At 40.4% G+C, this 17,094-nt stretch overlaps 1 protein-coding gene across 14 annotated transcripts in view; it reads left to right on the forward strand.

The window, feature by feature from the left end:
- The window catches only part of KMT2C (lysine methyltransferase 2C), a 270,106-nt gene that overhangs the window by 215,070 nt on the left and 37,942 nt on the right, over window positions 1–17,094 (forward strand). For all 14 annotated transcript variants that reach the window (XM_081799810.1, XM_081799816.1, XM_081799813.1 and 11 more), the window contains 8 exons: window positions 4,551–4,680; window positions 4,930–5,144; window positions 6,839–6,912; window positions 8,471–8,653; window positions 9,024–10,901; window positions 11,350–11,642; window positions 13,038–14,863; window positions 15,976–16,087. In XM_081799810.1, coding sequence (XP_081655936.1) covers window positions 4,551–4,680; window positions 4,930–5,144; window positions 6,839–6,912; window positions 8,471–8,653; window positions 9,024–10,901; window positions 11,350–11,642; window positions 13,038–14,863; window positions 15,976–16,087 — 4,711 coding nt within the window. The remainder of the gene's footprint in view (window positions 1–4,550; window positions 4,681–4,929; window positions 5,145–6,838; window positions 6,913–8,470; window positions 8,654–9,023; window positions 10,902–11,349; window positions 11,643–13,037; window positions 14,864–15,975; window positions 16,088–17,094) is intronic.

Consider the following 17,094-nt stretch of genomic DNA (forward strand, 5'->3'; position numbering starts at 1 on the left):
TCCCACCCCACCCCCCACTCCAACAACACTCAGTTTGTTTCCTGCAATTAAGAATTCCTCATATCAATGAGATCATATGATACATGTCTTTCTCTGTTTGACTTATTTCACTCAACATAATGAGAGAGAGAGAATCTTAAGCAGGCTGTACACCCAGAGCATAGCCCGGTGTGGGGCTCAATCTCATGACCCTGAGATCATGACCTGAGCTGAAATCAAGAATCGGATGCTTAACCGACTGAGCCACCCAGGCACCCCAAAGATTCAATTTTTTAAAAAGATTTATTTGGGCGCCTGGGTGGCTCAGTTGGTTAAGCGACTGCCCTCAGCTCAGGTCATGATCCTGGAGTCCCAGGATCGAGTCCCGCATCAGGCTCCCTGCTAGGCAGGGAGTCTGCTTCTCCCATTGACCCTCCCCCCTCTCATGCTCTCTCTATCTCATTCTCTCTCAAATAAATGAATAAAATCTTTAAAAATAAATAAATAAAAAATAAATAAATAAAAAGATTTATTTATTTTAGAGAGCAAGTGAGAGAGAGGAGGGGCAGAGGGGGAGAGAGAGAATCCTAAGCAGGCTCCATGCCCAGTGTGGAGCCCGATGCAAGGCTTGATCTCACAACCCTGAGATCAGGACCCAAGCCGAAATCAAGAGGCAGAGGCTCAACCGATTACACCACCCAGGTGCCCTAAGATACGTTTTTTAATAAACGATCTTATTATCATTATTTAAATCCTTTCACAGTGTAGGCTCATTTTTGAAAGGTTTTGAAGGGATGCCTTTGTCTTGTTAGATGCTTATGTGTAATACAAAGATGAGTGAGACTGCCGACCCAAAGGAGTTTATAATCCTAGTATTGTAGACTTTCAGGTATATAGCTAATTTATATCATAGTTGACCATGATTCAAGTAGAACCTTAAGAGTCATTAAAATTTCAAGTCATGTTTCAAAGAATAATAATTCTTTCTTAAGAACAAAGCGTGATCAGGCCACATACACAGTGGCACTTAGATATTCAATAATGGCAACTTGAACATTTTCCAGAGCAAAGGAGAAGAGTAAGTGGGTGCTGTTTAAGGAGCAAAAGTAGAAAATGCACATTGGGTCGAGATTGTATGTAAATGGCTGTGAAAATAGACAGTGGCAGTTGGCCTTTTCTTCTGCAGATTTTTTGCTTAGAGCCATCCAAGATCTCCCACCAGTGAAATGACCTGATGGGTCACACATTTTGGCAAGGTCCCACTGCTGTCAGTATTGGAAATGAATTTGAGACAACAAGGGTTGTACTAATGAGTTTATTGTGGTTGGGACTAAGTGAAAGTTCAGGTTCCATGCATGTAAATATATATGCAGTGCTAAGTGAAAGAAGCAATGGATATGAGAGACAGTGATGTTAGAATACGTAGGACTCTGCTACTGAATGGCTGTAAGATACAGGGAAAGGTGGGACACAAAGTGAATTAGACTGTATGTGAGCCAGGCTTGCCTACAGGTAATCAGGCTATAAACTAGAAACACGGAACAGAGAGGAGAGAGAGAGAGAGTGTGTGTGTGTGTGTGTGTGTGTGTGTGTATTAGAGGGCAGTGGAAATGTAACATTTAGTTTTAGACCATCGTTAGTTTGTTAGAAATGGGACATATACATTGTTCTGACTTACAGGCAGACTTACTTGCAGTTGTTCAAGGCTATATATAGGTGGAAATTTATAAATTGTGGGGTGGCACTAGTTGGAGTTGTGGGAAGGGTGAGATTTCTTAAGAGAGCACACTGCTGTAGAGTATAGAATCTTGAAGAACTCTTTAATTAAATGTGATGAGTTATATGCTTAACTCACTGGTTTATCTTAGATAATGCAATTATATGTTCCTTTTCTTTTTCCTTTTTAAGGGTTAGGTGAAAGTGAAAAAACAGTGATGGAGACTGCATGAGAGGCATAGGATCTTAGAGATGAGGATCGTTAGAGATAGGTTATAAAGTCAGGTAGGATGAGTGCTTGAAAGATGTTTCATTGGGGCGCCTGGGTGGCTCAGTCGGTTGAGCGACTGCCTTTGGCTCAGGTCATGATCCTGGAGTCCCGGGATCGAGTCCCGCATCGGGCTCCCTGCTCAGCAGGGGGTCTGCTTCTCCCTCTGACCCTCTTCCCTCTCATGCTCTCTGTCTCTCATTCTCTCTCTCTCAAATAAATAAATAAAATCTTTAAAAAAAAAAAAAAGATGTTTCATTGGACAGTAAAATTGTTGGAAATCTTCCATAGAGTAACTTCAGTAAGAGTGGTTAAGGAAGGATGCCAGAATGTAATGTCAGCAGTAATACAGAAGGTCAGAAAGTGGAGAAGGGAAATTTCAAGATTGAGATAGAGTAACTTGAAATCACTTTAGCTGAAGGTTAAGTGAAGTAACTTTTCTGTCATTATTATGATTCATGCCTTGAGAAAGATTACTTTTATAAGCTGGTAACATCAGGTTGAGTTGTATGGTAGACGAGAGAGAGAGACAGAGACAGAGAGAGACACCACTGGTTAATTAAAATAGTAATAAAGGAAAAATGCTTTGCATTTACTTCTGTGTCCTTGCACAAGTGATTTAACCTCTGGGTCTTTGCTTCAAAGGAGCTGCATGTAATAACCCATTTCCCAGGTGGTTGTGAGGATCAGAGTTAATACATATAAAGCTTTCAGAACAGTGCCTGGCATATAGTGAAGTGCTTAATAGGCTATTATTATGAACGGTTTTGATATGGTCGTGTTGTGGTTAAGATAGTGCTGATGTGGATCACATTGTCATTACCAATAAAGAAGCTTTTGTTTATCTTAATTACATGAAGGACATTTGACATTTTTCAGTCAAACCTCATATTCCTTAATGGAAACTACTTTCCATTGAAACTGAAAATAGAGGTAACATTCTACTTGGAAGAAAAGCAGAAATGTTGCTTCCTAATCTCATCCTTGAAGTGAACATAGATGTCCTGAGACACTTGTCACTGTAGTATTCTGATCCAGTGGGCCCAGCTCTGCCATTTAGTAGAATAAGCCCTAATTTGGAAGTCAGATAGCTCTTAGAAGTCCTTGAGACAAAATCCTGAAAACAGACCTCCTGGTAGTCAGCCCCAGTATCCTCACATAGGAACTGGAGCTGTCTATCCTCAGAGTTGTTCCAGTTAGAGGGTCTGGTTCAGGTGATAGGACAGATGCAGTACAAAACGTGTGGGTGAGACGCTGCTGCTGGTTATGCTTTTTTCTGATGGCATGGCAAAGTCATTGTTAGGAGTTCTCTGTCATTACACCAGTTGGGCCAGTATTAGCCACCTCTGTAACTGTATTTCCATTTGTATCATTGATTGGTGATGTGGATGTGGTCTCCTAGTGTTGTTCTGGGTGTTGCAACAGAGGCCATGCATTTATTACTTCAGAGTAGGTCTCTAAATTGGAAGGAGGTTTTTGAAGGTGCAGAAAACTGTGCAGATAAGGACAGTTGGCTATTCCTCAATAATTCAGACCAGTAGAAGGTCTTAATAATCGAGGTTGGAGTTCATTAGCTTGAGGAGAGTTAGGGGAAGCACAAGGTGGTCTTGTTTGGTTTGACTAATGGCTGTTTAGAAAGATGATGATCAGGGATTTGAAGCTTGTGAATAAGCTGGAATGAGAGTTAAAAAGGGGGGGCGGTGCTGAAACTGTAAGCACAGTAAAGAAAACTAGGCCCAAAACAGAATGTATGTGTTTTTAACAATAATCATCTATTTGATATGGTAGATGAAATATTGCTTGTTCCAAACAATTTTAGACCATGTACCAATTTAAGAATCATGGATAGTTTTTTGTATTAATAGCAACAAGAGTAAAATGTAAAGAACCATCTGTTTGTAAATTTTGAATGAAGAAGAGAAAGAATATTTGATAAAATGTACTAGCATTTGCTGTGAGAATCATTCTTTTTGTGGAGCTAATATGTATTGAATAGCTCACTGCATGCCCAGGCACTATGCTGAGAACTCCACTCACATTGTGTCAGTAACATTACAGAGTACCTTCATGTTATAGAAATAGTAATTGACGGGCGCCTGGGTGGCTCAGTCCTTAAGCGTCTGCCTTTGGCTCAGGTCATGATCCCAGGGTTCCGGGATCGAACCCTGCATTGGGCTTCCTGCTCGGCAGGAAGTCTGCTTCTCCCTTTCCCACTCTTCCTGCTTGTGTTCCCACTCTTGCTCTCTCTCTCTCTCTCTGTCAAATAAATAAAATCTTCAAAGAAAAAAAGTAATTGACTCTCTGTTAACAGGTAGCAAAAATTAAGCTTCAAGCCCAAGGCTATCAGACTCTGAAACACAAGCTATCTGCAGTATACCATGATGAAGTAGAGAGAAGTACAAAGACCATATTGCAAAATATCATAACCAAAAATTACTCTTTATGCAATATTTTAGTTAAATATTGGAATAAAAATCCTACTTTTAAAGAGTGCTAGAAATTTTTATTTAGAAATATTACTTATAAATAAGCTACTTTTTTATTATTTATGAATAATATGCACACTGAATTGTTTTCTTCTTTAAAGATGTTTTTTCCCGGATACCACTCATGAACGGCCTTATCGGACCCAGTCCTCATCTTCCACACAATTCTTTGCCTCCTGGAAATGGATTGGGAGCTTTCTCTGCCATACAATCTCCTTACACTGACACCAGGTAGCATAGGCTTCATTTTCCATGGAAACTTAAGTTACACTAATTTTTATTATATAAATGTTAATTGGTCTGTTTTAAGTTGCTGTGTACTATATAAGTGCATGTTACGTATATTGGGATTTTGGCTAAAAGTTATCTAACATTTTAGCTACTTTGTAATAAGAAGAGGTCTTAATGAAATTGTACTTGACTACAGTATTTAGAAAGTAATTTTATGTGTATGAAGTCAAGTTATTTATTATTTCCCAGGGATAAAAATCCAGCATTTACTCCAATGGCAAGTGATCCTAACAGCTCTTGGACATCATCCACTCCCGCGGGGGAAGGAGAAAACGATACAATGTCAAACGCCCAGAGAAGTACACTGAAGTGGGAGAAAGAGGAGGCTCTGGGTGAAATGGCCACAGTGGCCCCTGTTCTCTACACAAACATTAATTTCCCCAGCCTAAAGGAAGAATTCCCTGGTAATTCACGGATATTGTATTGCTCTTTGTGTTGCCAGCTTTCCTGCATGTGTAATACCTGTTTGTTGTTTTGTTACGATAGTAGAAATCCATGCATCAACACTAAATTTCATCAGGTATGACTGTGTACAATGTGAAGTTTCCATAAATGTCTGGAAACATCTTGCACTTTCTCAGTCCTAGACCCTGTATCCATTTCTGTATTTCCTAAAAGTTAACTTCAGTTAATGAAATAATCTATTTTCCAGCTCTTAGCAGTCTTCCTAAACGTGGAACTCAGTGTTGTGTTACATGTGTAACTCGACCAAAAAAAAATTCCTAGAACAGAAACTTAACATTTAGTCAAAAGTATTGTTAGGCTAAATCAGACTCCATTCTAGGAGTCTGTTCCCAACCAAGCTAACTCAACAGTATTTCCCCTACTCCCCATCTGTCCAGTCTGTTTGAAGAAGTCAGATGGTATAATGGTGCCATTTTTGAAAATTCTGATTAACCAGAGGATGAACTATTTGGATTAGTGGAATGTCATTTATAGAATATTTGTAACCAAACATTGGGTAACTATGGTGAGTTCACATTGCCAGACAGACCAGGACGGAAAAGGTCATTCACACTCTGTCTTATAGTAGTTTCCCTGCTGTCAGCACATAGCTCTTTTAAATTACCAGGGGGTTACCCAGAAGTGGATTTTCTTACAGATGACACCTGTCTTTTGGGTGCCTCTTTGTGATACTCTATTCATTATATATAGAAATAAATGCTACCTTATCCAACAATAAAGTGGTCTAGTACAGGGTCATCTGTTAAAGGAATGTACATACTCTTCAAATACGGTTTTATCCCACTTTTATTTGCTGTTTACAGATGAGCATATCTGGCTCTATTAAGTCACTTTGTATCAATATAAATTATCCTCAGAGTAGAGCTATGATTTTTTTTAAAGTTGATTTTCTTTAATAATTTTACTATGTGATCTAGAACCTCCTGAGATACCATGTTAAGGCTGTTCGTATGTCACCATTTTCATTTCCATTTCCATTTCCATTGGCTTTCTTGAAGCTTTTTTTTTTTAATGGCTAAATCACTTCTACACTTATCATTGTTGATTTCACCCATATTTCATTTTGTTTACTGTCCTGACACTGTGAATTTCATAGAAATGGCTTGAAATTGTTAGTTTTCCATATCTTTATTGTGCACAAATGCTGGTGAGATGCTTATTTATAATTATGATTACTTCTTTTGGTCAGGTTGATAGACTTCTCTTGAGTACAGATGTTTTACAAAACTCTTAGCTTTGGTTCTGGTAGCATCTTACATGGTTGAGGGAACTTGTTATGTTTGGCTTAACTTTATTTTGGCTGCTTAGCCCCTTTGATTTAAAAGCTTCCCCACTCTACATCAAAAACTAATGATGTAATGTATGGTGATTAACATAACATAATAAAATAAAAATAATAATAAATTAAAGCTTCCCCACTCTACAAGTGAGATGGTTAATAAGGCAATACTTCATTCGGCAAATATTTGTTTGGCCTACTGTGTGCCTGGGATTTTATGCTATACAAAGAACTGGACTTAGGGCTACTCATTTTATGAGAACACAGCCAGACTAAGTTGAGCTGTCAGCACCACGTGGCGATGTATCCTGACCTCAGCTCTGTAAATGTGTGCACCATGCTTTTGTGTTGCAGACTGGACTACTAGAGTGAAGCAGATTGCCAAGCTGTGGAGAAAAGCGAGCTCCCAGGAAAGAGCACCTTACGTGGTATTTACCGAAACTCCCATGTGTCATACTCTTAAACACAATACCTAAATCTTACTTTTATTGTCTTAGGTCAATAAAAAGATTTACCGTTGCACAAAATACATATTAATACTTGCACAGCTAATAAACAACTTTGTTTTTATAGTGATTTCCTAATTCATTATATCTTAAGGTAGAATCTGGTGTTTTCATAAGCTAGTTAATAGAACCAGGATATTGAAGGTTGAAATCAGTTATTTCAGGAGCATGTTTAATTCATTTCACTTTTTTTAAAAAAAGGTTTCATTTATTTATTTGAGAGAGGGAGAGCGCACACAGAGGGACAAGCAGACTCCCCGCTGAGCGGGGAGCCGGTCGCAGGGCTCAATCCCAGGACCCTGAGATCATGACCTGAGCCGAAGGCAGATGCTTAACCACCTGAGCCACCCAGGTGCCCCTCATTTCACTTTAAAATTCTTTTATCTCTTCAAAAGACTACTCATTTTTGAGGCTGCATTAGTGTGCCTCAGTTTCTTCCATAATAAGCTCTTTTTGTGTTAGGTTTAGTGAAGAATCTTTGTGTATCTTGAAAGAGACGTACCTAGACACCTTTACACACTCTGTCTTATAGTAGTTTCCCTGCTATCAGCACATAGCTCTTTTGAATTTTGTGAGGAATAGTCAGGATATTTTATAAGAGTTACAGTTTATTTTTTTTTTTTTTAAAGATTTTATTTATTTATTTTGACAGAGAGAGACACAGCGAGAGAGGGAACACAAGCAGGGGGAGTGGGAGAGGGAGAAGCAGGCTTCCCGCCGAGCAGGGAGCCCGATGCGGGGCTCGATCCCAGGACCCTGGGATCATGACCTGAGCTGAAGGCAGACGCTTAACGACTGAGCCACCCAGGTGCCCAAGAGTTACAGTTTAGATGGTGAATTATTTTCTCCCAAAAAGCCAAATTAAGATTGTCAGCTGGATCCAAATCCTTGCTTCCATTTTAAAGCATATTAAATGGACAGTATAGTTTTGAAAAATATATGCATTTATTTTCCAACTTGGCCTTCAGTGCATATATTGTCAGAGATAATGATTGATTGGGTAAAGCAAAATAATGTTTTTCATGTGTTGATAATGCCTTGTTTTGTTTCTACTTGACTGTAGTAAGGTAATGGCAGGATATTTTTAGTTGTTTCTCAGTTGTTTTCTTTAATGCTATGCTTCAAATTCCAGATTTTAGATTTAGAGGATTGATTTGATATTTTCCTTTTCTCTCAATTAGGGGAGACTTTAATTTTCCCATTTTTTAATTTTATGAAGATTAGGATTGAAAGTAGTAGATTACTGGGTTCTCTAGCCTGGTACAGACAGAGAGGTGGAAGCCCATCCTCCACTGAGGTGTGACATGCATTAAAAACGGGAGCAGATGGGCTCGTGTCCAGAGGCTTTCACATGAGAGTCCGGAAGCTCTTTTCGACTACTTAACCCACCTTTTTCATTTTCATTCATTTTACTTTGTTTTGTTTCTTAAAACATGTTACATCTGCTGGGAGATAACTTTCTTCTCCTTTTTTTTCAAAGCAAAAAGCCAGAGATAACAGAGCTGCTTTACGCATTAATAAAGTACAGATGTCCAATGACCCCCTGAAGAGACAGCAGCAGCAGGACAGCATCGATCCTGGTTCTCGAATTGACTCGGACCTTTTTAAAGATCCGTTAAAGCAAAGAGAATCAGAACATGAACAGGAATGGAAATTTAGACAGGTATGTGTTTTTTGTTTTTAAATAATTAGTCTTTAAATTGCATTTTTACTTTTTGAGAGGAGAGCATTGTTTCAGAAGCTAGTTCTTACTAGAATATATAAAAACAAGATTAAAAATAGACTTCCCTTTCTCAGTAAACTATACTTAAGTTGATTTGGGACGTTCGCTGGAACAGTGCAGACGAGGTCCTGCCGGCACAAGGGAGGTGTGCGGTGACGGACAATCATGTCTGCTCTTCGGGAGCTTGTACTCTAATATGGGCACAATCTGAGGACATCAAACAAATGAAGCTTCTGTCGCTTTTTTCCTCCCATGACTGTCACATTCTTTTTCTCGACCATGTGATTGCTTTTTTTTCCTCGTTTCACAGCAAATGCGTCAGAAAAGTAAGCAGCAGGCCAAAATTGAAGCCACGCAGAAACTTGAGCAGGTCAAGAATGAGCAACAGCAGCAGCAGCAGTTCGGGGCCCAGCCTCTCCTGGCCCAGCCCGGCTCGGACACACCCAGTAGTGGGATGCAGAGCCCCCTGACTCCTCAGCCGGGCAATGGGAATGTGTCTCCTGCGCAGTCCTTCCATAAAGACCTGTTTGCGAAGCAGCTACCCAGCACCCCCACCTCTGCGTCGTCAGATGACGTGTTCCTAAAACCACAGGCTCCCCCTCCTGCGGCAACCCCATCCCGCGTGCCCGTCCAGGAGGGCCTGCCGCAGTCTCAGGCTTGTCAGCCAGCCTCCCCGCAGGTGTTCTCACCAGGATCTTCTCACTCCCGACCTCCATCTCCAGTGGATCCTTACGCGAAAATGGTTGGTACCCCAAGGCCACCTCCTGGGGGCCATAGTTTTTCCAGAAGAAATCCTGCTGCACTGGGGGACAGCTGTGCCCCGCCGCCTTCAGTAGCGAGGCCAGCTCAGATGAGTGAAACAACAGCGAATAGGCCATCCCCAGTCAGAGATTTATGTCCCTCCTCCACAACAAATAGTGACCCCTATGCAAAGCCTCCAGACACACCTAGACCTGTGATGACAGATCAGTTTCCTAAACCCTTGGGCCTCCCCCGGTCTCCTGTAGTTTCCGAACAAACTGCAAAAGGTCCTCTAGCAGCTGGAACCAATGATCACTTTACTAAACCATCTCCTAGGACAGATGTGTTTCAAAGACAACGGATACCTGACCCATACACACGACCCTTGTTGACACCTGCCCCTCTCGATGGTGGTCCTGGACCTTTTAAGACTCCAATGCAGCCCCCTCCATCTTCCCAGGATCCCTATGGATCAGTGTCGCAACCACCAAGGCGATTGTCTGTTGATCCTTATGAAAGGCCTGCTTTGACACCAAGACCTGTAGATAACTTTTCTCATAACCAGTCAAGTGACCCATATAGCCAGCCTCCCCTAACCCCACATCCGGCAATGAATGAATCTTTTGCCCATCCTTCAAGGGCTTTTTCCCAGCCTGGAACCATATCAAGGCCAACATCTCAGGACCCATATTCCCAACCCCCAGGAACTCCACGACCTATTGTAGATTCTTATTCCCAGCCCTCAGGAACATCTCGCTCCAATCCAGACCCTTACTCTCAACCTCCTGGAACTCCCCGGCCCACCACGATTGATCCTTATAGTCAGCAGCCACCAACCCCAAGGCCGTCTACACAGGCAGACTTGTTTGTTACCTCTGCCACTAATCAGAGGCATTCGGATCCATATGCCCATCCCCCTGGAACACCAAGACCTGGAATTTCTGTTCCTTACTCTCAGCCACCAGCAACACCAAGGCCCAGGATTTCGGAGGGTTTTACTAGGTCCTCAATGACAAGACCAGTCCTCGTGCCAAATCAGGATCCTTTCCTGCAAGCAGCACAAAATCGAGGAGCAGCTTTATCTGGCCCATTGATAAGGACACCTGATGCATGTTCCCAGACGCCTAGGCCACCTGGACCTGGTATTTCAGACACATTTAACCGAGTCTCTCCATCTGCTTCTCGTGATCCCTATGATCAGCCTCCAATGACTCCGAGATCTCAGTCTGACTCTTTTGGAACAAGTCAGGTTGCTCATGATATTGTTGATCAGTCAAGGCCTGGATCAGAAGGGAGCTTCAATGCACCTTCAAACTCTCCAATGAGTTCTCAGAGCCAGCAGTTTTCCGGTGTCTCCCATCTTCCTGGACCTGTACCAACTTCAGGAGTCACTGATACACAGAATACCGTAAATATGTCACAAGCAGATACAGAGAAATTGAGACAGGTAAAAACACATCATATCTTCACGGATGTTTTAAATGTATTATTTGAGAATGCTGTTCATTTCATCAAACTTGAGTAATTTCTACACAGATGTTAAAGTTTATCTTACTCTGTAGAATTTGTCATACTGCAAAGAAGAAAAAGGAAATCGGTAAAATTAATACAATTGAATTTGATTTATTCTGTGTCTCATTTTTGATCTTCATGAATTTGTATGGGAATTCTTCAGTATGAAAACATTTATCATTCTTGTGTGGCAAGGAAAAGGACCCAAATTAATACTTTGTTTTTATAACCTGCTGAATAGTTAAGTGTAACTGGTGTTATCAAACTTGTAAACATTGAGATATTTTAAGCGTTACCATAGTCACATGTTGGAAGTATTCAGACTTAAAAAGCCATCAGCTCATTATCAGAAGTCCCCATGATTTTCGTTTCTTTCCATCCAGCGGCAGAAGTTACGGGAAATCATTCTCCAGCAGCAGCAGCAGAAGAAGATGGCAGGTCGACAGGAGAAAGGGTCGCAGGATCCAGCGGCAGTGCCTCATGGGGCCCCCCTGCAACACTGGCAGCCCGAGGGCATCGGCCAGGCCTTTAGCAGGCCTCCACCCCCCTATCCCGGGAACATCAGATCGCCTGTTGTCCCTCCTCTAGGACCTAGATACACAGTTTTCCCGAAAGATCCACGTGGACCTTACCCTCCTGACGTTACTGGTATGGGGATGAGACCTCACGGATTTAGGTAATGCTTTTAATTTCACGCCAGATTTAAACTGGTGGAAGGGAATAGAAAAATGAAGTTACTCTTTATTTTTTTGTTTATTTTTTATTTTTTTATGATGTTAGTCACCATACGGTACTTCATTAGTTTTTGATATAGTGTTCCATGATTCGTTGTTTGCATATAACACCCAGTGCTCATCTTAAGACACTGTTAGTGCTTTTTACTTTTTGATTCCTTTGAGATATAATCAGTGTTATTTTCCACTTATGAGAGGTCATGGATTTTTCTTTTTTTAACCTCTGAGAACTCTACAGACTCTTAAAATCTTCCTTCTGTCATTAAGTATTGACTGTATTAGGTTTACATTGCAGCCACAGGGAAGTAGTTTATCAACCAGTCAGTCTCTAGCATGTAACTGCCACATTCTGTGAAAGCTTTCTATGATGTGATGGGTGAATATTGTCCTTGCCCCAAATTTTCCATTTTAATTTACATTGTAAATAACTGTGGAGATTTCCAAATTGATGGGATGTTTTCCTCTAGGAGCTTTTTTCTTGATGAGAGAGGGCTGTAAAGTTAGTGGTATTATTTGTTTATTTTTTTGTGTGAAATGGCTGGTACAGGGTCAAAGCCAAACATGTTATAATAAAGAGAGTTCTTTAGGATATGCTTTGGTTTTGTCATGTATGTTTTTTTAGTCTAATACCTATTTCCATGTTACAGTCTTAACTTGATTTTCCTTTTTTCTTCCTCAATTATAATTTATGCCTGTTGTTCTGTTTTATATTTATTTATAAATTACCTTTAATTCTTTCTAGAATGAGGTACAGTATAAATAATAAAAATAGTCCTATAATTTATTCATCTAAGTTTTTACAGGTGATGCCTGGCATTCTTTATCTCTTGCTGCTTCCTTTCCTCATTCCTTTTAAGCAAATAGATTAGTCTATCCAGTCATCATACCTGTGCCTTTGTCTTCTCAAGGACAGAGACCTAGAAGTCTCTCTAGTATAATTTGTTAGACCACCTGCCTTCTTCAAGCATCCCCCCCATGTCAGCCTTCCCTTTCATCCAGCCTCCCTAAATAAAGAAAAAAGAGACTTACTCAACTCCAGTAGTATTACGCTTATTTCTAAACATTTGATTCCATCTGCTTATTGGCAGTTAGTTAGTTTATATTATCTTAGATTATATGCCTTTAGAGCTCAGATACGGTGAGCATTATAGGGTACTTAGTAAAAGTTACTTCCATATAGATACTTTGTAAGTGTTTTCTAATGGTAATAATTTTGTTTTGCTAAGTTGTTGTATTTGGCAACATTAATTTTGTATATGAGTTAAACCTCAAGCTCTTCCTTTTTCAACCTAACTCTAAAATCAACATGATTCTTAATGATCTGCTTTTTTTTTTAGATTTGGATTTCCAGGAGGTAGTCATGGTACCCTGTCAAGTCAGGAACGCTTCCTTGTACCTCCTCAACAAATACAAGGATCTGGGGTTCCTCCACAACTGAGAAGATCAATATCTGTAGATATGCCGAGGCCTTTAAATAACTCACAAATGAATAATCCAGTTGGCCTTCCTCAGCATTTTCCACCACAGAGTCTGACGGTTCAGCAGCATAACATACTGGGCCAAGCATTTATTGAATTGAGGCATCGGGCCCCTGATGGAAGGCCACGGCTGCCCTTCACTGCTTCTCCTGGCAGCGTTATAGAGGCACCTTCTCATCCAAGACATGGAAACTTCATTCCCCGGCCTGACTTTCCAGGCCCTAGACACACAGAGCCTTTGAGACGACCTTCTCAAGGTCTACCAACTCAGCTACCTTTGCATCCAAGTTTGGAACAAGTGCCACCATCTCAGCAAGACCAAGGTCATCCTGCTCATTCATCTTCTATGGTCATGAGGTCTCTAACCCATCCCTTAGGTGGTGAATTTTCAGAGGCCTCTTTGTCAACATCTACACCAGCTGAAACAACATCTGATAATTTACAGATAACCACCCAATCTTCTGATGGTCTCGAAGAAAAACTTGATTCTGATGACCCATCTGTAAAGGAACTAGATGTTAAAGATCTTGAGGGGGTTGAAGTCAAAGACTTGGATGATGAAGATCTTGAAAATTTAAATCTAGATTCAGAGGATGGCAAGGGAGATGAATTGGATACTTTAGGTAATTTGGAAACTAATGATCCCAACCTGGATGACCTCTTAAAGTCGGGAGAATTTGATCTCATTGCATATACAGATCCAGAACTTGACCTAGGAGATAAGAAAAGCATGTTTAATGAGGAACTAGACCTTAGTGTTCCGATTGATGATAAGATAGATAATCAATGTGTATCTATTGAACCAAAAAAAAAGGAGCAAGAGGACAAAACTGTGGTTCCTCCTGATAAACATTCTCCGTGGAAAAAATCCGCGGGTACCAGTGAGATAAAAATAGAAGTACCATCTCCAAATTCTAAAGGGGAAACCAAATGTGGAAGGGAGAAAAGTGATGAGAGAAAGGATAATGTTGACACTCCCTGCTCACAGGCTTCTGCTCACACAGACATAAATGATGGAGAGAAGGCTTCCTTGCAATCCTGTGGTACAGATCTACTTGAGAAAAGGACTAATCGAGAAACTGCCAGCTCCAACACCAGTGGTGGTCGTGGCTCTGCTCCGCTGCCCGCTGAGGATGTAATAAACTCTTGTGGCATAACTGGAACAACTCCAGTTCTCTCGAGTTTACTTGCTCATGAAAAATCCGATAATGCAGACATTAGGCCGTTGGGATCTCCACCACCAGCGTTGCCAGCCTCACCATCCAATCACGTGTCGAGTTTGCCACCTCCTTTGATGACACCGCCTGGTCACGTTTTGGATAATACCGTGAATTCTAATGTGGCAGTAGTCTCGAGAGTAAACCATACTTTTCCTCAGGGTGTGCAGGTAAATCCAGGATTCATTCAGGGGCAGTCAGCAGTTAATCACAGTTTTGGGACAGGAAAACCTACAAATCAAACTGTGCCTCTAACAAACCAGGCTGGTACCAGTGGCATGTCTGGACCCCAGCAGCTAATGATCCCTCAAACATTAGCCCAGCAGAATAGAGAGAGGCCCCTCCTTCTAGAGGAACAGCCTCTACTTCTACAGGATCTTCTGGATCAAGAGAGACAAGAACAACAACAGCAGAGACAGATGCAAGCCATGATTCGTCAGCGGTCAGAGCCATTCTTCCCTAATATCGGTAGGAATTCCCTTGGATTTCAGTAATTGCTGTGGGCATTAGGGTGGCATGCAGTGAGCTTCCAAGATTTCGGTATTAAAATTACATGTGGACCAGAGCAGTGAGGGTCATATTTTTGTTCCTCATTCAGCTTTAAAATGAAAGCAATAAAGTCCTCCCAGGGATCAAGAGATTCAAAGCTCTGAGTTTCAGACCTTCTCACTTCTATTACTTACGGTATTGTTTAACAGAAATCAGGCTCATCTCCTTTAGTTCCCTCTAACCATTATTACCATGTATTTTCAGAGTCATTGAAAAATGAATTTAAAGAAGTCATGATAGAAATAAACGTCTTGCTGTCTTTGGTGTATGATAAATGCTTGGCAAAATTTTTCATATAAAGCTCTTTAACTTATATCCAGTACCTTATTAATTTGAAAAAAAACCCAAAAAACAAAAACCATAAAATAGCAGTGGAATTAAAATACTGGAGTGCCTCCAATAGTAAGAATTTGCAGTCAAAGCGCATGTGTCAAAGGAATGCTTTCTTCTAAACAGTAAAACTGACGTTCTGTCCTATAGGCATTACCAATTTTATCATGGGGGGGGGCATTTCTTTTTCATCTATATGCAAAGAGGTCTTTTTTTCAGTAGTCTATCCTTATTGCAAAGGTATACCCTCAAGAAATAGATACATTTTTCTTTTAAAAAGCGACAACTAGGCTTAGTGGAATTCCTTAGTATTGGCAATAATGGTAATTGCTTGTTTATGATGTTGCATTACTAAAGAAGCCATTCTGATCAGCATTGCAAAATTTTGGATGGAAAGGAATCGCATTGCTTTATGTCATTGCTACCGTCTCCCTTAAATGTGGCAAGCTTCTTGCTCTGATTTTTGCATGACTGAGGTATGCAAGCGTTATGCAAGTATGGATTAGTGAGATGAGCTTAGATTCAGGGTGAGGTTTTTATTATCTCATAATTCCTTAGTACAGAAACCTCTAACAGCGATTATCATAATAAGGAATAAGAGTCTATAAATTACATGATGTTTGTGATAGTTAAATTACCTCTTAGTGTTAACTTGAACCAAGTACTATGAAATAAGTAACTTTAAAATGTTTCTTCTTTAGATTTTGATGCAATCACAGACCCTATTATGAAAGCCAAAATGGTGGCCCTTAAAGGCATAAATAAAGTAATGGCGCAAAACAATATGGGCATGCCACCCATGGTTATGAACAGGTAGGTGAGACATTCCTCATTTTCACTGTGCATCAAGAAGTACACGAACTAGTACAGTTTCTGGAAAAAACGTACAGTAACTCAAAAACCTGGGTTCTAGGAATGAACAATAACTACTTGAATTGGTTGTGATGTCAGCTGGATGTGATCAAATGTAAAATGTTTTACAAGTGTAAGGATTTAATTTCTGTTAGTTTCAAGGTAAACAAAAGATCAGGGAATGATTGGAAGGTTAACTTCATTAATCAGGAAATCAGGGTATTTAAGTGTGTTTTTTTTTAAAGATTTTATTTATTCATTTGAGACACAGAGATATATATATAGAGAGAGAGCATGAGCAGTGGGAGAGGCAGAGGGAGAGGGAGAAGCAGACCCCCCGCTGAACCAGGAGCCTGATGTGGGGCTCGATCCCAGGACCCTGGGATCATGACCTGAGCCGAAGGCAGACGCTTAACCATCTGAGCCACCCAGGCGCCCCTTAAGTGTGTTTTTTTAAGTAGTTTTAGAATAGTTAATCTAACTGAAGGCTTCTTGGGACAGAGATCTTTCATCCAAAATAGAGGAAGATGAGAAAAAGAAACAGGAAAATAGAAATTTAACTGCTCTTTTGAGAAAAGAAGATAGCTTATTTAAGCCTGTGAGTATTTTTTATTCCATCAAAGGAACAATGCAGAGAAAAAAGTGGGACATTTCAGTAAAGATCCCCAGTGGTTAAGGCAACTGTGAATTTATTTCTAAAATAAAATGTCCCCAGACTGAATTTGAATCAGGAAAGGAAAAGTCAAGAGGATGGTTGAAAGTTAGCAGTTGGAGAATTTGTAAGTCTTTTCACTGTTAGCAGAGAAGTGGAAATTATGCATTAAACAGGACTATAAGAATTATTAGATTCTGGATTTCTGAAATTAGAGTATGCCCCTGAGGGTATATTAGATAGCTGCTGGGCAGTCTTTCTTAAGTTTTGATTATGGACCGCCATCAGAATTATGTGGTAGTTGTTTAAAAGTTCA

This window comes from Leptonychotes weddellii, chromosome 12 (assembly GCF_054177405.1).
Source record: "Leptonychotes weddellii isolate Sample4059 chromosome 12, ASM5417740v2, whole genome shotgun sequence".
Lineage (NCBI taxonomy): Eukaryota > Metazoa > Chordata > Mammalia > Carnivora > Phocidae > Leptonychotes > Leptonychotes weddellii.